The 23,622-nt window shown below is 48.5% G+C and overlaps 1 protein-coding gene across 2 annotated transcripts in view; it reads right to left on the reverse strand.

Annotated features, from left to right (window-relative positions):
• Positions 1-23,622, reverse strand: part of GTF3C1 (general transcription factor IIIC subunit 1) — an 86,681-nt gene that overhangs the window by 42,567 nt on the left and 20,492 nt on the right. Inside the window, exons 6-10 of one of the 2 annotated variants that reach the window (XM_073015257.1) lie at positions 22,789-22,912; positions 7,888-8,040; positions 5,292-5,407; positions 3,597-3,906; positions 2,651-2,811 (exon numbers count right to left, since the gene is read on the reverse strand). In XM_073015257.1, coding sequence (XP_072871358.1) covers positions 2,651-2,811; positions 3,597-3,906; positions 5,292-5,407; positions 7,888-8,040; positions 22,789-22,912 — 864 coding nt within the window. Of the gene's footprint in view, positions 1-2,650; positions 2,869-3,596; positions 3,907-5,291; positions 5,408-7,887; positions 8,041-22,788; positions 22,913-23,622 lie in introns of both variants that reach the window. The other variant, XM_073015256.1, reaches the window with a different exon arrangement.

Raw genomic sequence — 23,622 nt, forward strand, 5'->3', positions numbered from 1 at the left:
TGAAAAGTGTTCCCTCAATTCCCCTTTGGTTCTCCCACAGTGGAATGGAAGAAACTGACATACTGACAATTACACGCCAGGTATTGTCGGGCTTTTTTCATCAAAAACTCAACACTTTTATCATCATAGTTCCCATTGTACAGAAAAGGAAACCAGGGCTGTGTGGCTCATTTCCAGGGTTTCATAGGGAGTGAACGTGCCAGGATGGGGACTCTGACTCCAGATGGAAGAAGCCAGGGCAGTCTCTGGACAAAAAGTGACATGAGGCAGAAGACGGCTTTTGAGTTCAGAATAGGTTTCCTCTAGGAAAATTAGGATGAGTGGATCTGTGCTTCCTCTTCTATCCCCACTAAATCATCTACTTATCTTGTAATGTCTTTCTCTCTTAATGAGCTTAAGATGAACTGTTTCACCCAACATTGGATGAAAATGTGAAAGCCCAAATGCGAACCCTATATGGAAAAGAAATCCTAACTCTAATACACATCTTGTGAATCACTGGACCAAAGTCAGCGCCTTATGGTAGCCCCAGGGCATGTTCTGCTTGTCACCTCCCAGCTTGGAGTAGCAATTTCAGGAAATGAGAAAGTGCCCAAGGAGGTCACTCGGTGATGGCATCTGAACAGCCAGGCCCCAGCCCACTTCACTGTCCACTGTGGGAGCTCTAGGCAAGACACAGTTCTTTGTTGAAGGGGGAAAGAATCAAAGATTCAAGAAGGGTCCCAAGAGGGGCAGAAAGTCCTTTGTTCACCCTTGTGTTTCAGGGTGAAGTTTGGGGGAAAATCATGTGAGTAAATCTAGCCACTTTCCATGGGGCTGCTGGACAGCAAAGGGAACGTGCTCTGCCAAGAGCCTCCAGGCAAGCAGTGGGTGCCATTCTTTTCAGCAAGGATGTGGGGAGGACCACGGTGCTGCCATTACTCTGGGAATGGACTTCCATCAGTGAGAGGAAGAGCTGAGCTAGGAAACAAGTCAGGGATTTTAAGATCTGGTGGAAGTGCACAGAGGTACAAAGGGGATGGCAGGGGGAAGAAGGCAGGCGGGACTCTAGGGGACCTGCTGGGTTCCACTGCTGGCAGGCCCGGCCTCCCTGGTTAGAAAGAATGCCAATCCTGACTCCATAGAGAGTTGTGGCATCCAATGAACAGAAAAGGCCTGAAAAGGTCTAGAAAAAAATCAACCCCATGCCCCATCACCTCTGCCATAGAAATACTTCCAAAGTACAGGCCACCATTCCAAAAAGGGAGAAGTGGCATAGGGTAGGGACTGCGCAGGCAAGTTACTCTATCCCTAGGGGCCTCGCTTTCCTCTCACAGACCAAAGCTGACACTGACCTTACGGGGCTGAATGAAACAGCAGTGGCCAGGCGCAGTGGCTCACACCTGGAATCCCAGCACTTTGGGAGGCTGAGTTGGGAGGATCACTTGAGCCCAGGAGTTTGAGACCAGCCTAGGCAACATGATGAAACCTCATCTTTACAAAAAAAATACAAAAATTAGCCAGGTGCAGTGGCATATGCCTGCAGAAGAGAAAATCTGCAGTCCCAGCTACTCAGGAGGCTGAAGCAGGAAGATCACTTGAGCTCAGGAGGCGGAGGCTGCCGTGAGCTGAGCTCATACTACTGCACTCCATCCTGGGCACCACAGCAAGACTCTGTCTCAAAAAAATTAATTGATTAAAAAACATACATAAACAGCAGCAACACCATCAAAAGCCACCCCAGACCATGCATCTACTACTCCGTGCTAGGTGCCTCATTCTCTACTCAGTGTTTCCAAAATACAGGGGGTGGCACTGGCAGTGTCTGAGGTACTGTTATGTGTCCAGTATTGACATGGCATTAGGTGAACTGAATCACAAAATGGGAAAGGCATTCCTTATCAACTGTCTTTTAATCCTTCCAATTATATTCATGAAAGTACTGGTTTGACTTCACTGTGTCTTTAACTCCTTGATATATAACAGTAACTGGCTAGAATGTACTAATACAGTTTGGACTTTATTGTATCTATTCTATGATTACTTTCTTTTTTATGACAAACGATATTGGCCATTTATCTAAAGCAGAGTTTCTCCACATTGCCAGTGCTGACATTTGGGCCAGGAAATTCTCTGCTGTGAAGCTCTGTCCTGTGTATTGTAGGATGTTTAACAGCATTCTAACCTCTCCCTATTGGATGCCAGTAGCAGCCTCTCCCTAAGTGTGGCACTGAGAACTGTCTCCAGATATTGCCAAATGTCCCCTGGGGTAAATGCCAATCCTGACTCCATAGAGAGTTGTGGCATCCAATGAACAGAAAAGGGGTAAAACTGGGTAAGAACCATTGATCTAAATTAGGCATATAGGTTTCCCTCTAAAACAAATCTAACTGAAAAGAATAAGTTGTTGGAAATTAATAAGCCACTGGGTGGATAACCATGCAGACAATCTCTGCGTAGGGCCCAGGCTGCATGAGGGTGGTGTGTAAATGAGCACCGCGCTACTGCCCGGGAAGCACAGGCAGGCCTCGGCGGGAAGCACAGGCAGGCCTCGGCACGCAGCACTCTCGCTGTGGATGACTCCACTGCGATCATGTGATTCCTAAGCACAGAAACCATGAGGCCACAGGCTCCTTCTCAGAGACAACTCCCTCTCTCTGCATGCACTGACCTTTGGGTTTTCCATCCGGACCTCCTCGATCACAGCTATGTCACCACTGTTACTGTCCGCACAGTGGGAGACAAAGGACACACTGGGTTCTGAGACGCTGCTGGTATCCAAGAGGTTGTCCCTGCTGGCAAGGCTCTGGCAGGCTCTCTCTTCAGCGGCTCCTGGGAAGGAGGGTGGCTGCTTTTTCAATGGGTGTAGGTTTACAACTTTCCACCCACCTGTGGTGGAGGAAAGAGGTAGAACAAATCAAGGGGGAGGCCAGGAGGGCATTCCTGCTTGGCAGTCAGACCGGACCCACACGGGCCAGAGGATTCTGCTGAGAGTCAGTTGAAAGGTGAGGGAAGTAGACCAGCAGTAGCTTGGGCCCCTCCTTCTGGCCTCTCATCTACAGCAGGGCTTCTCCACCTGGCCAGTGCTGACATCTGGGTCGGTTAATTCTCTGTGCCAGGGGCTGTCCTGTGTATTGCAGGATGTTCAACAGCATCCTGGCCTCTACCTATGAAATGCCAGCAGGAGTCCCTCCTAAGCTGGACATTTAACAATGTCCCCAGGGGGCTCAGAGCTGGGTACCAGATTTGCAAACGGGTCATCAGCACTACTCACTATGCATTTAAAAAAAGTTTTCTATAACTAAACTAAAATCTTGGAGGAGTCTTAGACTGTTGGAGGGGAGGGGGCAGAGGAAGCTTATGAAATTCCATCCTTTAATAGTAAAAACAAGCAAACAAAACATCGGCCATGAAGAAATGATTTGCAAGCAGCCAGGAGATACCACAGGACCCTCTCCTCCAAACCCATGATGATGTGGTACAAGTGACAGCATCGGGCCTCTCATTAGGATAGTTCCAAGGGCAACTGCAGGTGTTTGCTGAACTGAAGGGGTGTTTCTTGCAGGTGCCCAGCAGTGCAGTGCACGCAGCCCCCGCCTGCCCCACGCGCTCCCTACCCTTGGTTGGGGTGGAATGATGAGGCTGGGTCTTAGCCCGGAGGTTCGCAGAGGCTCTTGTGTCTTTCTGGGACCCTCTGCGTCTCCGCTTGCTGCTGCTCCTCTCCTCCTCACTGTCCGACTCAGAGAGGAAGGTGTCCTCGCCTTCAGGAAGAAGCGACTCCTCCTGCATAGATGCCAGGCTCACGGTGGTTAAGAGCTCACTGCGGGCCTTCTCTCTTTGGTACTGCCGGCTTAGGTCGCTCTCCTCTGCAAACACGCAGGAAATGTACTTGGTGGTTCGCTGCCGACCTTCGTCTTCCATGAATCCCTAGAGGGAATAAGATGTGTTTATCCCACTGCAAAGAGGGCATCATACCCACAGGGGTTCAGGTGGTCTGTGGCGTCTATTTCCTCATTGTCTTTCTTCTGTGTCTCCTGTCTTATTGCCTGGGCCCTGGGTTGGGCAACACTGATGCTTCCTCCAGGCTCTTCCTCTCTGTAATCCCCCAGGTCTTGCTTCCACAGGGATCCTTTTCTGAAGTACAACCCTGAATGTGTGTTTACTCTATGAGGCTATGAGCTTCTCAGGGGCAGGGCCCTGACTTAACCTTCCATATAGCCCCAGTGCCTGGGACAGGACGTGGCCCACACAAAACGGTCAGTAAGCAGCAAGTGTTTGTGATGCAGACTGAAAAGTTAGACTGGAGAACTCGAGGTCCACTTAGCCACTGCCATGAGGATTGGTGGACTGGGCATCAGTGATCCATACCCATTTTAACTTCCAGAAAAGGGCAAGGGGCTCTTCCCAGGGCCTTTGACAGGAAAACAGTAACATCTACATACCACATGCCAGGATGGGGCTAAGTGTGCTGCAGTCATTCACCCAACTATAACACTGCCTTCCAGCCAGATGACCAGATCGTGAGCAAGACGAGAGTGGCATGTCAGGGCTGAGACCACAGGTCTGAATTACAAAAGAAGAGTGCCAGACGGGCATAGCTGGCCAACTCGATGTCCCCAGGCACCAGGCAAGTAACATGCATGAGAAGGAGGGCCAGGTGGGGATGGTGGAACCCTGGAGAGCACTGCTTTGTCTGAAGCAGGTGAACAGAGTGGCCAGCCCCAGCTGACTGTCCCCACATGGGAGTAGGCTCCTGGGGTAGCCACATCACCTTCTGACTTTTCTTTCTTTTTGAGATGGAGTTTACTTTTGTTGCCCAGGTTGAAGTGCAATGGTGCCAACTTGGCTCACTGCAACCTCTGCCTCCTGGGTTCAAGTAATTCCCCTGCCTCAGCCTCCCGAGTAGCTGGGATTACAGGCATGCACCACCACGCCTGGCTAATTTTTTGTACTTTTAGTACAGACAGGGTTTCACCATGTTGGCCAGGCTGGTCTCGAATTCCTGACCTCAGGTGATCCACCTGCCTCAGCCTCCCAAAGTGTTGGGATTACAGGTGTGGGCCACCATGCCCGGCTACTTTCTGACTTTTCAAAGCTGACAAGTCATTCAATTCTTAAAAAGTGAAGACAAACAGGAACCACAGTGAGGGAGAGACATAACATGGCTATGGACTGCACTCAGCCCCAGGGAGGCCAACTGCCTCCTTGACACACGTCAGGCCATCGAATCTTCTGACTGAGATGCTCCTTAGCGAATACACCGCATGCACCTCCAAAGACAAGGAGTGTTGGGGGAAGGCTCATGATATTACCTTGACAACTTTGAATCTTTGAAGGAGTCGGCACAGCATTCTTGCTTCTAGTTTTCCCACATTCATAGCCACTCGGATTTCAGCTTGGGAAATTCCTTTCGTGCCTCTGCGCTCAACTGTGAGAAACAATACACATGAACCCAAACGGCTGCAAAGGAGCTGTTCTGCACAAGTCAGCTTCCAGCCCACTTTTTCAGCAGACATTTCAATGCTGTGAAATTAACAGACAGAACAAAACATACGCCATTTCTCTCCCTTATCCTCCCAAGCGTGCTTCCCTCCCAAGCCTCTGAGTAATATACTATGCTAGGCTAGTAATGCTAACAGCTAATGTTTGAATGCTTACTATCTCACGACACCATGTTAAAATACTAAATGTCAGGTGATCAACAGCTGAAATACGAAAATGCAGGAACCCAATAGGCTTTACCCAATGGCAAGAAATTAGCCCTTTCGCATGAATGAACTGTTTCAGATCAATGAAACTGACCTCTTTAAGAAGCATCAAAATAATTTTTAATTCAGAACTTTTTTTAATGTGTATTCTTCATTTCCCAATATTTCTTGATAGACACAGAGGCATTGTGGACCCTGACTACTGCATGGTCCCGTAAGAGTCGTGCAAGCGGGCACTTTGAAAGGAAATGGTATTCCTCAGCTCTGGAGTAAATGACTCGCAGACCACTGGGCCCCACTGTTGCTGTGTGTAGCTTGTCCACTCCTGGGCTGTCATAAGCTGGTGTATGTCAGGATTGTGAGTATATCTGCCGCTCAGAGGCCCTTTAAATGCATCCTACTAAGCTGGAACTAAGAACTCCAGGAAGAAGCCGGCTTAGGAACTGGGAGGTAGGCAGGTAGTCCCAGAAGTAAAGCACATGAGCCGCAAGGCAGACGTGGTGGCAAAGCTCTTTGACTTTTCAGAAGTATCTTTCTTTTGGCCGGGTGCGGTGGCTCACGCCTGTAATTCCAGCACTTTGGGAGGCCAAGGCGGGCGGATCACGAGATCAGATCAAGATCATCTGGCTAATATGGTGAAACCCCGTCTCTACTAAAAATACAAAAAAATTAGCTGGACGTGGTGGCGGGCGCCTGTAGTCCCAGCTACTCGGGAGGATGAGGCAGGAGAATGGCGTGAACCTGGGAGGCGGAGCTTGCAGGAAGCCGAGATCGCGCCACTGCACTCCAGTGTGGGCGACAGTGAGACTCCGTCTCAAAAAAAAAAAAAAAAAATCAGCCGGGTATGGTGGCACATGCCTGTGATCCCAGCTACTTGGGAAGCTGAGGCAGGAGAATCACTTGAACTTGGGAGGCGGAGGTTGCTGTGAACTGAGATGGCGCCATTGCACTCCAGCCTGGACAACAAGAGTGAAACTCCATCTCAAAAAAAAAAAAAAAAAGAAAGAAAGAAAGAGAAAAAAGAAAGGGTTAAGGGCAGCGTTTCCCCAGCTGTGCTGTGAGGAACCCATTCTGAGAGATGTGAAGAGAGCTACCAAACAGCCCTCCAAAAAGGCTGGGCCGACCCCACAGCTCAGTCAGATCCCCTGTAGCCGCTTCACCTTCTGCTCTGTCCTCCCTGCAGGGACCTGAGGCCACACCACCTATGACACTAGGTCACTGGTGTCCTACACAGAAGTTAGGGGACCTGGGGGAAGGGTTAGGAATTGGAGAGAATATTTTCTTTGCCCATTTACCATAGATTCCTGGCCTGTGGTAATACCAGACCAATCTTAGAAAACAACAGGTAGCTCCTGAACCTCTGAATAACAATAGTAATAGCTTTCTTTTTTCAGTGCTTTCTATGCACCAGACCCTATAGCAGCTCTTTTATTTTGATTCATTTATCCTCATAATGTGCTAGTGTTGATGCTCTCAACATGTGATAGTTAACCTTAGTTGTCGATGGGACTGGATTAAGGGATACCCAGATCACTAGTCAGGTTTTATCTCTGGGTGTGCCTGTAATAGTGTTTCTGAAGGAGACTGGTGTGTAATTCAGTGGACTACGTGGGACAGATCTGCCCTCTATGTGGGCGGGCACCATCCCATCAGCCAGGGGCCCAGACAGAACAAGAAGCCAGAGGAAGGCGAACTTGCCCTCTCTCTCTTCTGGAGCTGCAGCCCCCTCTACTGCTGCTCTTGGCCATCAGAACTCCAGGCTCTCCAGCCTTAGGTAACTGGGACATGTCCCTGCGGCTTCCCTAGTTCTGATGCTTTCCTGGGCCTCCAGCTCGCAGACGAGCTAGTGGGACTTCTCAGCATTCATAACTGCACGAGCCAATTACCTTAATAAGCTCCTTTCACACATCTACATATATTTTTCCTACTGATTCTGTGTCTCTGGAGAACTTTAAAATGCCTGCTTTTACAGATGAGGAAACTGGGGCTCAGAGACCTCATTAAAGTCATATGGCTAAGTGGCAGAGCAAGGACTCAAACTCCAATCTGACCTCAAAGCCTGAACCTTTCTGGGGAACCAAGGCGCTTCCCATTGTATTACATTCTCTATAGCAGAGTCCTCTCTCCACATGTGGGCAAAGCACTTCTTGACTCAGATTCTCGGGAACCACATCCAAGCTGGTGTGGGAACAAGACTTACTGAGGTCGTAGGTCTGTGTGAGCATATCCCGCTCGAACACGATGTCCACGGGAGGCACTGTCTTGGAGATGACCTCCTCGTCCTCGTCATCGTCATGGTCATTCCGTTTAAATTCCTTCAGCAGCTTGAGGCACCGAACCATGACATCAGTCCCTGGCAACACAAGCACGGGTTTTCCAGCAATGAGTGAAAGCAGCGCTGCCTGGGGGAGTTGAGGGGTTCTGAAATATCACAGCACATGTCGGCAGAGACAGAGATTCCCCACAAAGGTCATACACATCACCATGTCCGGAGGTTTAAAAATGTGGTCAGGACCACAAGACCTGACAATGTATTCCATAAAGCTGCTTTTTGCTTTTAGAAGAATGAGGGAAGAAAACAATGCAAATGGAAGGAATAACGAGGTGCTATTAGTTCTGTTAAATCAACAGTGGCCCTCTCCTGCTGGAGACCAGCTCCATGACAACAGGAGACGTGCCTGTCTCTTCCCAGCACCCAGGACACGGCCCACACTCAGCAGGCACGCAAGTGGTATTTGCCAAAACGATAAAAAACATCTTTTCCCTTTTAAGCTAATACTCACTGCCATTAAGGTGTGGCAGCAGTGTAAAAGAGCTGTATAACCCTTCTAGAGCATTTCAAGGGGATTTTACAATGATTCCAAGTGTAAACATTTATTCCAAGAAAACAACTGAAAAGGAGGACAAGGCTATCTGTACTAATAGGTTCACTATAGTACTCTTTATAGCATCAGAGCGATCTTACGAGTACTACAAAAAAATCAGCAACGGGGGTGGAGGGTGGCATACCTACCAGCCACCTCACTTTCTGTGGACTAGTGTCTGCCTTCAAATCATCGCACTGCACCTATACTGCAACCTACAAAAGTAAAACATGGGGAAAACATAACACACTTGTGCCTACGGCTATAACAAGAGAAACATAAGTGTACATGTAGGTAAGAACTAGAAAAGGTACAAGGAAAAATGGGGACTTCTTGACACTTGACATGTGCTAACTCATTCGGTCCCAACAACCCTTGGATGAAGACGCTAGGGAACAGAGGGGTTGAATAACTTTTCCAAGCTCCCAACAGCTTGTAAGTGACGGGAAAAGTGACTCAGTTCAGGTCACCGGTCTCCAACATGAACACCAAGATATCCTGTGATACACGATAACCTGGAGTGGGAAAACTGCCCTGCAAAGATGTTCACATCTTCATCCCCGGAACCTGTGAACATGTTGCCTTCCATGGCCAAAGGGACTCTGCAGAAGTGATTAAATTAAGGCGTCGTGGATTTTTGGGGGTCATTGTTGTCAGGGTGAAGTTAAGCATTTTGAGATAAGATTATCCTGGATTATCTGGGTGGGCCCAATGTAATACCACAGAGTCCTTAGGCTGGGCATGGTGGCTCACATCTGTAATCTCAGCACTTTGGGAGGCCAAAGCAGGGAGGATCACTTGAGCCCAGGAGTTCAACACCAGCCTTGGCAACATAGCAAGACACAACTCTATAAAAAATTTTTTAAATCGGCCAGGTGTGGTAACATGTGCCTGTAGTCCCAGCTACTCAGGAGGCTGAAGTGAGAGGACTGCTTGAGCCTGGGAGGTCGAGGTTGCAGTGAGCCCAGCTCATACCACAGCACTCCAGCTCAGGTGACAGAGACCCTGTCTCAAAACAAAACACTAAACAACAACAAAAAGTCGTTAAAAGAGAGAGGCAGTAGGATCAGAGTGAGAGACTGGAAGATGCTACACTGCTGGGTTTGAAAACAGAGAAAGGGACCACAACCCAGGGAATGCAGGTGCCTCCTAGAAACTAAAAAAGGCCAAGGAATGAATTCTCTTCTAAAGCCTCCAGAAGGAACACTGCCCTGCAAACATCTTGATTTTACCCCAGTGAAAGCCATTTCAGATAGTAATCTATCTGTGTGGTTTGAAGTCACTAGGTTGGTGTAATTTGTTACAGTAGTCATAAGAATAATAGGGACAGCTTCTCCACCAGCTTTCATCAGCATGTGGATGCACAGAATCCTGGGTGCTACAGCAAGGAGTGGGCACTGACTCTGGCCCTGGAGCCCAGCCCTCTAGTACAGGACCCTGCCCGCGAGTGTGAAATGCCACCCCCGACAGCACACAAGACTGAGGTCCAAGGAAAGTCAGGACCAGCCACCTCCACTCGAGCAGGAGGTTCTTCTGGGGGCACATGTGGCTTGCAGGTGAAGTTCGCAAATAAGCATCTTAGGGCCTGGAACTCAGGAGATGCCTGGAACTCAACAGACCTCAGGAGACACTCTAGGGGGAGCCAGCCTAGGGCAAGTGGCCAGCAGAAGTGGTCCCTAGGCACCAACCTGCTGCTGACCCCTCCACTCCTCACAGCAACAGAAAGTCCCCCAGGGCACGGCTTTTCATTAGAGGCAACCTAAGGCCCCAGCGCAGGCCTGAAGCCTCAGCTCCTGCCAAGTCCCCGCCGGGCCTCCTGCCGTCCCTCTTGGCTCTGCCCTGTGCTCCAGGCCCCTGCCCTGCCCTCTCCTGCAATCCCTCTCTTTCAGAATGGGAGGCTTAAGCAATCAGGAGGGGAAATATGGGGACAAGGGGACTCTCAGGACTGTGGACATGAGTAAGAACTATCTAAAGCCTCGGGCACTGGGACAGGGTCCCCTGCCAGGCTCCCTTTCTACAAGTAGCACCTCTAACAGCTGGTGGCCAACACACCCAGCACAAAGGAAGACAAGACCACCACGCCATTCCCCCCTAGACTGTCCGCTAGTCAAACCCCTCCCAACCCCCACCCCACCATGCTGCTCACACGAGCAACCTATTGCTCCTAATAACACTACGACCATTTATCCAGTACTACATCCTGGATGCTGTCCTAGGCTCCCTGTGTGCCCTATGAACTGACCCTCACCATGGCCAGAGGAGGTAAGGGTGATCATTCCAGTCCCACATGAGAACACTAAGGAGCTGAGGAATTCACAAACAAATGTCCCTTTGCCAGTAAGAAGCTGGCATTTACCAGGCAATCTGGCTCCAGAATCCAGGCTCTAAACCTTCGGTTTAGACACCCCGATTCAAAACGTCCCTGAGACTGGGAATAGCGGAGTGACCCGGGGTCAGGGACGCTGGCTTCTGCCTGAGCAGCAGCACAACACAGCACTTAGGGGAGTCAGACCCAAGGCGTCCTCAGCCAGTGGCCCAGCGCTATTTCTTCTCCTTTTAAACTTCCTTAAGAGGCTAATTAGCTAGGAAAAGACCCACAGGACAGCCCTCAAAATAAACACGGTGGAAGGCAAGAAATGGTACTAGTAAACGCGTGACCTCAGTAGGCAAAAAAGAGAAAAAGCCTCACAGCCTCCAAAGCTTCTGATCTTGGCCGGGCACAGTGGCTCACGCCTGTAATCCCAGCACTTTGGGAGGCCAAGGCGGGCAGATCACTTGAGGTCAGGAGTTTGAGACCACCCTGGGCAACAGAGCAAGACTTCATTTCCCTAACAAATACAAAAAATTAGCTAGGCTTTGGAGGTGTGCATCTGTAGTCCCAGCTGCTCGGGAGGCTGAAGCAGGAGGATCGCTTCGGCCCAGGAGTTTGAGGTTGTAGTGAGCTATGATCACACCACTGCACTCCAGCCTGGGCAATAGAGTGAGACCCTGTTTCAAACAAAACAAAACAAAACAAAAAAACAAAAAAAAACCCTCTTCTCCCCACCAAGTTGGTTCACCATCCTCACCTCTCTACTAGAGGAGCAACTGATATCCATCCCATGCCCCCCTCCAACAAATGGCACAACTACCTCCTGAATAAACGTTTGGAGGGAAGGTGGGGATGAACTTGGGCTCCAGGGCCAGGCAGAGAAGTGTTTCCATCTCAAGTTCCACAGCTCCCCATGTCTGTGACTTTGGGGAAATTACCAAGTATGACTCTTTGTTTTCCGACCTGCAAAATGGGATGACAGTGTTCTCTGTGTCACGGGGTTAATGTTAGCATGGCCGAGACAACATCTGTACAGAGGCTGGCATGGAGCAATCCCTCAACATGACCACCCAGCACTTGCGGGGAGCCAGGCACCATGCCAAGGGCGGTACATGAATTAACCCATAAAATCCCACAACCCCAAGGAAGGCAGGTCCCTGTAAGCTCCATTTCACAGATGCAGAAGCTAAGGCACTTGCTCAAAGTGATGGCGCTATGGAGTGGCACAGCTAGGATGTCAGTCAGCCCAGGCTGCCAGCCTGCAGTGGATGCACTCGGCCAGTAGGGGAGTTACTCTGAATAGTACCACCAGCACCTAGCACAGCGCAGAGGCATGACAAACATCAGTGGCATTCAAGGTGGCGGGCTCCCTCTTATTGTGGGATAAGCCCCAAAGCTGCCCTCTGGTCATGATGGCTTGGCTCCTGGAGACTCCCGGGAAGGCGCCCCCCTGCTCTGGTTCTGAGCATGAGGCTCAGCTGTTGGCCACGGGGGCTGAGGGCGATGCGGGACGACTATGAGCTGTTCTGTGCAACCACAATAGGCATCATCAGCCCCAGGACCCACAAGGCACCCACGACCCGGAGCAGGTGCTGAGGCTGGGCCCAGCGTGAGGTGGCTGTGCTTCCAGAAGGCCTGGAGTGACTCTCCGAATGTTTTGGCCGTGGGATCTGTGGCTCTGCCTGCCCCACAGGGCATAGCTGATTGCTCTGCTGTGAATTCCAACTGAGCGGACTCTCTTCTGTATCTGCCCAGCAAGTAAGCCCTGTTTTATTTAACCAAGCTGTGTCTGACTTTGCTCTTTCACAACATACCAATCACAGAAACATTTTCCTTTCCCCATGCCGTGACATCTTTTTTTTCTTTTGAGACAGAGTCTCGCTTTGTTGCCCAGGTTGGAGTGTAGCCGCACAATCACTGCAGCCTCGAACTCCAGGGCTCACACGGTCCTCCCACCTCACCTCCGAGTAGCTGGGACTACAGGCATACAACACCACGCTCAGATTATTATTTTTTTTTATTTGTTGTAGAGATGGGATCTTGCTTTGTCACCTAGGCTGGTCTAGAACTTCTGGCCTCAAGTGACATTCTCACCCTGGTCTCCCAAAGCAGTGGGTTACAGGCATGAGCCACCGAGTCGAGCCTGGTGCACATCTTTCCTTTGGAAACCTTGTGCTGGAGAGGCAGCCCAGCACCATGGTGGGGAAGCCAGACTCTCTGCCACAGAGCTGGCTGTGAGCCCTGCTGCTGTGTCGGGTGGGCCTGGACAAGGTGGCTGACCTCCCTCAGCCTCAAGTGTCTTGCCTGAAAACTAGGGCTGATGACAAGTGTTTAGCCTTGTGGGGAGAACTGTTAAGAGATCAGGCAGGTAAACGATGGAACAGTGTAGTGTGTGCCTGTGATTCCAAGGGACCATCCGGAAGGAGTTCCACCAGCCCTGTGTGCCTTTCCCACAGTTCTAGAGTTTTACCAGCTTTAGAATTTCAGTTTCTATTATTAAAATCCCTCTGGCTCCTACTTGCCTTTTTGAAGGTACCTGTTCCAGACTACAAGTCAGCTAAAGCCAAAAGCCACAGACGCAGAGCAAGACCCGAGTAAGCGCATGTCATCCAGGGTGACTGGGGCGTACTGCCCCATTTAAGCTACCACCTCAGTGACCAGCAATTCCCCTGGGAGGAACTGGGGACTTGCTAATGGCAACCCCTGGTCCCTGGACACAGGGCTTTCTTCCCAGGAAGGAAAGGCAGTAAGATACAACCAGCACCCGCTCACAGGCACGAGGAGTTTCAGGCATTTTAAAGACATGGCATGCTAATATTAGCAGTCCAACACAAAGGAATCACATAGATCTTTTGTGTCCAGGATCCAAGATGGGCTTCCTTCCGACATTCTGAAGACCCAGATGAGAAAAAGAGAAGGAGTGACTCCTTAAGGAGCACCTAGTATGAGCCAGCCATTGTGTTAGTGTTTTCGGAAGCGATTTTACTTACTAACCACGTGGCTTCTGCAAGTTATTACTGCCATTTTAAGAGAAAGAAAATTGACACTCAGAGTGGTCATGTGATCTAACCGATGCCTTCCACACTAGGCCACCTGGCTAGGCTAGAATTTCAAATTTCCATCAGAGAGCACGATTCATTGCAAAGGAAAAACCAGAGTAGCTGTGAGGTGGAACCAACAGTCTGTATTTCTCCTGTTCCCAGTGAAAAATCCATCTGGCCTCCTAGTAAAATGACACTCTCAACTGTGATCAACCCAAGAAAGAACAAAAGCAAGATGGGAACAAACGAACCCCACGGCAGCTTTCCTCTTTAAGGATCACAAGCAATGGGAAAGTCCTACTGGTAAGGCAGGCAGATGTCCCGTAAATTCAGTGTGTTACCTCCCCGCCACCCCCGCCCCACACACACACACACGCACACGCCTGGCCACAGGCTGAAAGCACAGAATTCAGGGAACACTGAATGACAGAGGTGGGGGTGCTGCGGCACACACCCCAGGGCAATGGTGGTACAGGTTAAATTATGGGCTCCGGCGTCAATCTGTCCGGTGATACCCTGCCTCTGGCAGCCTTTGCTGGTTGTATAACTTGGCTACGTAATACGGCCTCTAGGCCTGTTTCCTCATCTATAAAATAGGGATAATAATAGCATCTTCCTCATAGAAACCTTAGGACAGCGCCTGGCGTGGAGGTAGTGCTCTGTACATGTTTGCTGCTGCTTTTACAACTCTGATCGTTCAACCTTGGAAATGCACAGCTTTGGAGGATCAAGTGGCATACCCAGTCACCTGGGCTGAAAATATCAGACAGTGCTTGGGGCCTTTAACTCGATTTGACTCCACAAGCATATTCTGTGCTGGGCCCAGAACACAAACAGATGAGAGAGACAGGTTTCCTGCCCCTGCAAAAGGTTGTGTGTGTGAGAGAGAGGCTGGCGGGCAGCACAGGAAGGACAATGTGCTCAGGCTTCACATGCCTGGGTTTGAATTCTGGCTCAGCCATGGGGAAGCTCCTTACCTCTCTGAGCCTCAAGTTCTTCATGGGTAAAATGAGGGTAATTCTAACAGCATGCCTAGAACAAGCTGGTAGTAAGGACTAAATGAATGAATGCATTCAAGGGCCCTAGCGTAACACTTGAGGCAAATTAGGCACTCAACGCGTGCTCTTGGTTGGTTGACTACTAGCAGCGCCAGCCAACCATGCTGGGAAATGCGCTACAACACCCTCAGGACCCTGCTTTAAGCATGCACAGAGCCTGGAAATGAGAAAGAGGCAGGATGGGGCTAGGCAGGGGACAGCAGAGACAGGAGGTGGCATTTGGGTGGGACAGTAAAGGACACTAAGAATTGTCTGATAAGGCAGAAGAAGACAGGTCTTCCAGGCAAAAGGAATGGTATGAGCAAAGGCGCTGAGATGGAAAAGGGGCCTACTGGGGAAGGGGAGGGGAGAGGGCAGGAATGAAGGTGAGGACACAGAGAAAGGTAGCTGTGGAAGGTTTCTATGCCAACCATAGTATATTTTCTTGTTTATTTTGTAGGCATGATGTTTGGGACTGACTGGAAGCTATTTCTGCAGTGGACAAGGAAGCTGGCTTGGAGGGAGGGAGGCCTGAAAGGGAGTCCAGATCCACAGATCCTCAGGCCCATGGGAGCTGTCCTAGACTGGTTTTACCCTTAGCCAGTGTCCCAGCCAGGCTCAGGCCCCAGGCACTCAACTACCCGATTTCCACTTCCTCCTGAGTTCAGCCTAGTCTCACATGGGAGGCAGCAGAGTAAGTAACCGACACTCTATTCAAACCCCTGCACCAGCACTGCCCAGCTCTGCGACCTCAGGCAAGGGACGTGTGCCTCTGTTTTCTTATCGGTGAAATAAAGAAAAAGAAAGAGGGGAAGAGAAAAGAGAAAAACAAAGAAAAGAAAAAAGAGAGAGAGACAGAAGGAAAGAAAGGAAAGAGAGAGAAAGAAAGAAAGAAAATAGTACTGACAGGATTGTATGGTTAGAAGGACTAGAATGAAAGAAACAAGGCTGGACATAGTGGCTCACGTCTGTAACCCCAGCACTTTGGGAGGATAAGACAGGAGGATCGCTTGAGCCCAAGAGTTCGAGACCAGCATGGACAACAAGTGAGATCCCATCTCTACAAAACAACAATTTTTTAAAAAAATTAGCTGGTGTGGGGGCACACCCCTGTAGTCCCACTACTTGGAAGGCTAAGGGATGAGGATTGCTCAGCCTGCGAGGCTAAGGCTGCAGTGAGCCATGATCACAGCACTGCACTCTGGCCTGGGTGAGACAGAGTGAGACCTTGTGTTTGGTCCGGTTTTGTTTTGCTGACATGGAGTCTCACTCTGTCGCCCAGGCTGGAGTGTAATGGCGTGATCAGCTCACTGCAACCTCCACCTCCTGGGTTCAAGCGTTTCTCGTGCCTCAGCTTCCCAAGTAGCTGGGATTACAGGCGTGCACTAACACACCTGGCTAATTTTTGCATTTTTAGTAGAGATGGGGTTTCACCATGTTGGCCAAGCTGGTCTCCAACTCCTGACCTCAAATGATCCGCCTGCTTCGGCCTCCCAAAGTGCTGGGATTACAGGCAAGAGCCACCATGCCCAGCCAGCTTTGCCTGGACTGTCATCTCGATGTTTTTTCCACTTCCCTCCACTCCAAGACTGACCACAAAATGAGATAACAATATGGCATCTCGCCCAGTTCTTTCCTCTTTTTAGTGCCTCTAGACAAGCCCACAGGGTCTTGGGTTTTTCTCACTAATTGTTCGAGGAAACAAGGGTACTGACAATAGTACACATGGGGGTTTAAAGGGTTCAGAAAATTATATAAACGCTCTTGAAACACTCTTGGTGTACAGCTTCTGAGTCAATCACCTCCCCAAACCCTTGGGCTGAGTTGGTAGCTGACTTGAGGTCCCCAATGCTCTCTCTTTTTTTTTTCAATTGAGATGGAGTTTCGCTCTGTCACCCAGGCTGGAGAATAGAGGTGCGATCTCAGCTCACTGCAACCTCCACCTCCCAGGTTCAAGCGATTCTCCTGCCTCAGCTTCCCAAGTAGCTGAGATTACAGGTGCCTGCCACCATGCCTAACTAATTTTGGTATTTTTAGTAGAGATGGGGTTTCACCATGTTGGCCAGGCTGATCTTGAACTCCTGACCTCAAGTGATCCGCCCACCTGGGCCTTCCAAAGTGCTGGGATTACAGGTGTGAGCCACGGGGCCCAGCCTCCCCAGTGCTCTTAAAGTGTGATCAATAGATGGGAGGGGCTGGTGTCAACTGTGCAGTGCTAACAGCAGCAGCAAACCTCTCTTGAGGACTCTGAGCCAGGGGCTATTTAAGGAGGCCATATCCCTCACTGAGAAACATCCTAGTCGCTGCACTGGCCCCATGGATACCTCCGTCTGCTGCCAGGCCCTCACCCTGTACGGTCATTTCCCCTGCTCACAAGTTCTAGCACCTGCCTTCAACTCTTCCTAGCGCAGGGAGCATTCCCTTCTCAGCCTGCAAAGGCATCAGCCAGCTACACCTTAGAGAGGTCTTACAAGAAAATCTTAGGGCCCCTCCCTCAGCGCACGGCCAGTCACCCATCCTGTTCCAGCCTGCTTCTCTTCCCCAGTCCTCACACTCCTCCCACCTGTCCCCAGTGTGCTCTTCCAAGAAACACAACACATTTCCCTGCTGAGGGAGGCCAAAGCCTCCTGCTGTCTGCAGGACTGAGTGGCTGGTCCCTCCTGGGGGAGAGCAAAGACGAGGGAAGAGGCCAGTTCCCGGCAAAGGGCGCTCCCCAGGTGCCTGGGTCCCTTCCAGAGAACTGTCTAGGACTCAGCAGAAGTTACTCAGCCCAGAAATTCACACTCTTGGGGCTCTTACCCCTCTTTAAAGTTCTTGCTTTCAACAGAGCTTCTGCCATATTACCATGTCTTTCTTTTACTTCTCTTATTCATTTTTTAAGCTAGTGTTCTTTAATCACTTTTTTAACTGTTTTAACCATTTTCCCTCCAGCATAATAAATTTTCTAGGCTTTTAACATCTCTGACAATCTTTTTCTGCTCTTTTTCTGTTCATATTCACCTTTTATCTTTTTTGTTTTTCTAATCTTGATTCTTTTTAATCCATTTTTTGGTTTCAAAGCTCCTTTAAACTTTTGGATTTATTTGTTGCATTTTAATCATTCTTAATATGGTTCATTTCTTTTTTCTTAGCTTGTATACATCAATCCTACTTTAACTTTTTAGCTGTGCCTGTTGGCCATTTTAACTATCATACTTTAATTTGCTATACCCTGCTAGGTTTCTTGGTTATTATTTACTTTTTAAAATTTTAATAGCTTTGTTGAGATATAATTTGCATATCACACAATTCATCCATTTAATCTGTACAAGTCAATGGTTTCTTACTATATTCACAGGCCCCTGCATCCATCACCAGTCGATTCTAGAACATTCTCATCACCTCAAACCCTTTCTCGCTCCTCTCTCCCCGCACCACTGCCCTAAGCACTCACTATCTACTTCCAGATTCCCCCATTATGGACTTTCCTATAAATGGAACCACACAGTCATGGCCTTTCATGACTGACCACACCTTTCCCATCGAATGGGCTTGGCACTTTTGGCGAGAATCATTTGATCATAGATGTGTGGTTTATTTCTGGACTCTCAGTTCTATTCAGTTATCTGTCTACCCTTGTGCCGGTATCACACTGTATCCATTACTATTGCTTTGCAGTAAGTTTAAAAAGCAGGAAGTGTGAGTTCTACTTTATTCTTCTTTTTCGGGATTGTTTTAGCTCTCTGGGTCCCTTTGCATTCCCTGTGAATTTTAGAATCAGCCTGTTCATTTCTGAGGAGTCAGTTGGGATTCTCACACGGGCTGTGTGGAATCAGTAGATTCGTTATACTGTGAAGTCTTTGGATCCAGGAACCTGGGATGTTTTCCATTTACATAAATCTTAACTTTCAGCAACATTTTGTAGTTTTCACAGAGTATATGTTTTGTACTTCTTTTGTTAAATTTATTCCTAAATTGCCGTGAACAAAATTGTTTTCTTAATTTCATTTTCAGATTGTGCATGGCAGGTGTATAGAAACACAATGGACTTCTGTATACTGATCTCATGTCCTGAAATCTTACTGAACTTTTTTTTTAGAGTCACAGGGGCAACAGCTCTGAGGAGAGAGTCCATCTCATTCGCAGCTACTTCACCCCACAGTCCTTTCAATGCTGAGCTTGTGACAACCTGGAAAAACCAGCCAGTTGACCGCCTCAGTCATTAGCCCCAGGGAGCACAATTTCTGTGAGTTGTTTCCAACTGTGATCATTTTCCGACAGACTGCTGAGTTCACTTCTACTTCTCTCCCTTTCTTTTCTCAGCACAATTTAATAAACACAGGATGACTGGTAAACACTTGAAGAAAATAATCCAAATTTGCAAAACAGATCAGTTCAGCGGGGCTGTTTACATTTCCAAAGTTTTTTTGCTTTTTGCAAAACAGATCACTGAAGCCTTCTGTGCAGTGAAATATGCATTTGAAAGATGCCTAAATCCAAATTCGTTAAGGAGTTTTAGAAATAATTTATATACTAGATCCAGGTATATCTGTAAATTTAAATGAAATAATACATCATCTTTATTTATTATTTGAGCTTTGTCTCCTCCATAATGCCTTAGAGGGAAGGTTTTATGTTAATTTTGCAAACTGGAAAGACAAAGCTCAAGGCAAAAAAACCCTGAAAACTGCCTTCATCTCTTGCCTCCTGCGTATGGAAAGTAACTGAAGTGGCACTTAATTAAATTAAATTTGCTCAGCATCTGCTTAGCGCCTACCCTGTTTCAAGCAGACACTGCACAGCCTTTAAAAAGGACATAAAGCATGAAAAGCGTGTGGTCATCACCCTGAAGGAGCTCAGGAGCTAGCTGGAAAGAATTCACACAGATGAGTAACTGAGCTACAGCGTGCCATGGAAGTGAGGGAAGGACTCACCATGAGCCCAGGTTTCCAGTCGCAGCAGCAGAGAGGTGGGCGACAGTGTGGGCAAAGACATCCCTCCAGCCATCAGAATGGCTCCTTGTGCATGCATGTGACAATCTAACCATCCTGACCATCACCATCTTGGTGCCTGCTGCCTTAATCCAGCACAAGGAGCCAAAGCCACCACTGTCTGCGCTGTAAGTCATGCTGATCTTTCTTCTGTAAAGTCCTCTTGTCCCAGCCCCAGGCCTCAAGATGATGGAAACCACTCACTGGGCAATGGGTCCTATGCATGAACTTACTTTCAACGGTCAGGCAAATGACATCCCAGCGTGAAGCAGGCCGCAGGCTACACAGTGGGAAGCAGGTGTCCATGGTGAGAAGGGAAGGTGAGCCCCTCCGAAATGGGGCAGTTCCCTCTGCCTAGCCAACTGCTAATAAAGGAATGAAGTTCAACGTTGCCTAATTGCATTTTTACAGAGAAGTTGACAGTCAGACCTTTTAGGTGAAAATTTCTGATTTTTAAATGCCAGCAACAAATTCAACACAAACACTGTGAGCCAAACAAAACACACGGCTAGATCGGGCCTGTGTGTCATCAGCCTATGGCCCTGCTCTATGTCTCCTTTCACCTGTAAGTCTCACAATATCCTGGAAAGCGGGTACTACTACCCCCTAGATAATTCAGGTGAGGAAACTGAGGTATACAGAGATCAAATCACTTGCTAAAGGTCACCTTACCAAACAGTGACGGAACAAGAATTCTAACCCAGGGCTGTCTTACTCTCAAGTCCATTCAGGTGTGAGGTGTTAGTTTCAAGTTAGTTTGGTTAAATTTCCAGGGACCTTAGGCTCAGGAGAAGCCTTTCTCTACAGTTGCCTGTCTAGCAAAAAAGGTTCTTTAAGGAACTGAGGTTTCTCCTTAGTTTCTCTTTACTTTAAATATAAATTACTTCTGTCTTTTCCTTAACACCTTTCTTCCAATGGGACAGGAAATAAAAATGATTACTAGCTCCACAGGCCCTGAGTATTTTAGGCATTCAGGCCATTAGACTTCAAAGTCAAATACTGAGGGATGCGTGCAGTGGCTCACGCCTGTAATCCCAGCACTTTGGGAGGCTGAGGGGGGCAGATCACCTGAGATCAGGGATTCAAGACCAGCCTGGCCAATGGTGAAACCCCATCTCTACTAAAAATACAAAAATTAGCTGTTGTCATTTCCTGTCCTGTTTTCTTTGTAGTTGAGGGTTTACTCCTCTTATATCCCTTTCATCACTATGGTGAAATTCGGGTGGAGTGCAGATAAATGAGTATATTCCAACTATCACCTTTTACTGAGAACTCTGACCCGCAGCTTTTAAAATGATTCTGGTTAATCAGGAGGAGTAAAAAGGATGGGACAAAAATCAAGAATAGATAAAAATAACTGGACTTCATGTCTCATGCCTATAATCCCAGCATTTTGAGAGGCCAAGGCAGGAGATCGCTTGAGCCCAGGAGTTCAAGACCAGCCTGGGCATGATAGCAAGACTTTGTCTCTATTAAAAATAAAAATAAATTAGCCCAGCATGGTAAAGTGTGCCTGTAGTCTCAGCTACTCATGAGGCTAAGGCAGGAGGATTAGCTTGAGCCTGGGAGATCAAGGCTGCAGTGAGCCATGGTTGTGCCACTGCACTCCAGCTTGGGCAACAGAGACAGACCCTGTCTAGGAAAAAAATATAATGGAGGCTGGAGTGCAATGGCGCAATCTCAGCTCACTGCAACCTCCACCTCCCGGGTTCAAGCGATTCTTCTGTCTCAGCCTCTGGAGTAGCTGGGATTACAGGCACGCGCCACCATGCCTGGCTAATGTTTTGTATTTTTAGCAGAAACAGGGTTTCACCATGTTAGCGAGGCTGGTCTCCAACTCCTGACCTCAGGTGATCCGCCCACCTCAGCCTCCCAAAGAGCTGGGATTATAGGCGTGAGCCACAGTGCCCAGCCTAAGGAAGGTTTTTAAAGTTTCACAGTCTGTTCCTTAAGTTAACTTTCTTAGAAGGCTCGGATCCTGCCTCTGCTGAGTACTGATTGTTTAACCTTCTGTAAGTTACTCGGCATCTCTTCACTTTAATTTTCTTACACATAAAATGATGACAATGCTACCAACCTTACAGGGCTAGATAACAAGATCATGCAATACAGAGTAGGCACTTCACAAAGGCAGGCTAAAGAATGACAAGTGGCTGGGAGTGGTGGCCCACGCCTGTAATCCCAGCACTTTGCAGGGCTGAGGCAGGTGGATCACTTGAGTCCAGGAGTTTGAGACCAGCCTGGGCAACACAGCGAGACTCTGTCTCTACAAAAAAATACAAAAATTAGTCGGGTGTGATGAGGCTGAGGTGGGAGTATCGTCTGAGCCCAGGAAGCGGAGATTTCAGTGAGCCGAGATGACGCCACTGCACTCCAGCCTGAGCAACAAAGAAAGATCTTGTCTCAAAAAAAAAAAAAAGGCTGAGCACGGTGGCTCACACCTGCAATCCCAGCACTTTAGGAGGCCAAGGTGGGCGGATCACCTGAGGTCAGAAGGCAGAAGTTGCAGGGAGCAGAGATCGCACCATTGCACTCCAGCCTGGGTGACAAGAACGAGACTCTGCCTCAAAAAAAAAAAAAAAAAAAAAATAGAGTGGCTTAGTATAAGGAGGAAAAGATGAACTTGTTTATTTGGCACCATAAAAGTATGATTTTGGAGGACACCACAGAGATGTTTGCTGGAAGTTTGTTCAGCAAACATTTTTTAGGCACTTTTTATACGGACAGTCCCGAGCCAGGCACTGAGGTATAGAGTTGAATAAATGTGTGAAATTGTTATGCCGTAAGGCAGAATGTGATCGGAGAGAGAGGCTGAAGCTTACAAGAGAGAAGTGAGAGCCAGCCAGCCAATGGAACAGAAGCTGAGACTCTGCATTACCTTTCTTCGTCTTACAAGGTCCGCATTCAGGGTGGATCTCTTGCAAGCGAAGAGACACCACCTTGGCTAGCCCGGCGTTCAGCATATACTGGTACAGACGCTTAAACGTCCTTTCACACAGCCCCTGCCAAAACACAATTTAAAGGCTACTATTAGACACAGCAAGATGTCTGAAATGACTAGAAAGTCATGTAAATGAACACAAGTTCAGGACCTGAATTAATTGATTATCTTGAGGTACTAACGAGGAAAGCCTGCCAAGCTACCTTGTCAAGGGACCAAAACAAGGTCCAGAGCAGGATATAAACGATTCTACCTTTTGATTAGAGAGGGGGAAAGAGATTCGCTTTGCCAAATCCTGGAAGGGTATGCAGGGGTGGGAATGAGGTAGGCGGGAGTGGAGGCGTGGAGACTGAAGACTTCATTTGATACCTTTTCATATTGTTTTGATTTTTTAACCATGTAAGCGTATTACTAATACAAACACACACACACAGACACACACCCCTGTCCCTCAAAGGCAGTAGAGAAAAAGAAAGGAGAAAAAAATAGGTTAAAAAATGCGATAGGCTGGCTGCAGTGGCTGACAGCTGTAATCCCAGTGCTTTGGGAGGCTGAGGCGGGCAGATCACTTAAGGCCAGGAGTTTGGACCAGCCTGGCCAACATGGCGAAACCCTGGCTCTACTAAAAATAGAAACATTAGCTGGGTGCGGTGGCATGTGCCTGTAATCCCAGCTACTCAGGAGGTTGAGGGTGAGAACTGCTTGAACTTGGGAGGTGGAGGTTGCAGTGGGCCGAGATCGTACCACTGCACTCCAGCCTGGGTGACAGAG

Source organism: Chlorocebus sabaeus, chromosome 5, assembly GCF_047675955.1.
Source record: "Chlorocebus sabaeus isolate Y175 chromosome 5, mChlSab1.0.hap1, whole genome shotgun sequence".
Lineage (NCBI taxonomy): Eukaryota > Metazoa > Chordata > Mammalia > Primates > Cercopithecidae > Chlorocebus > Chlorocebus sabaeus.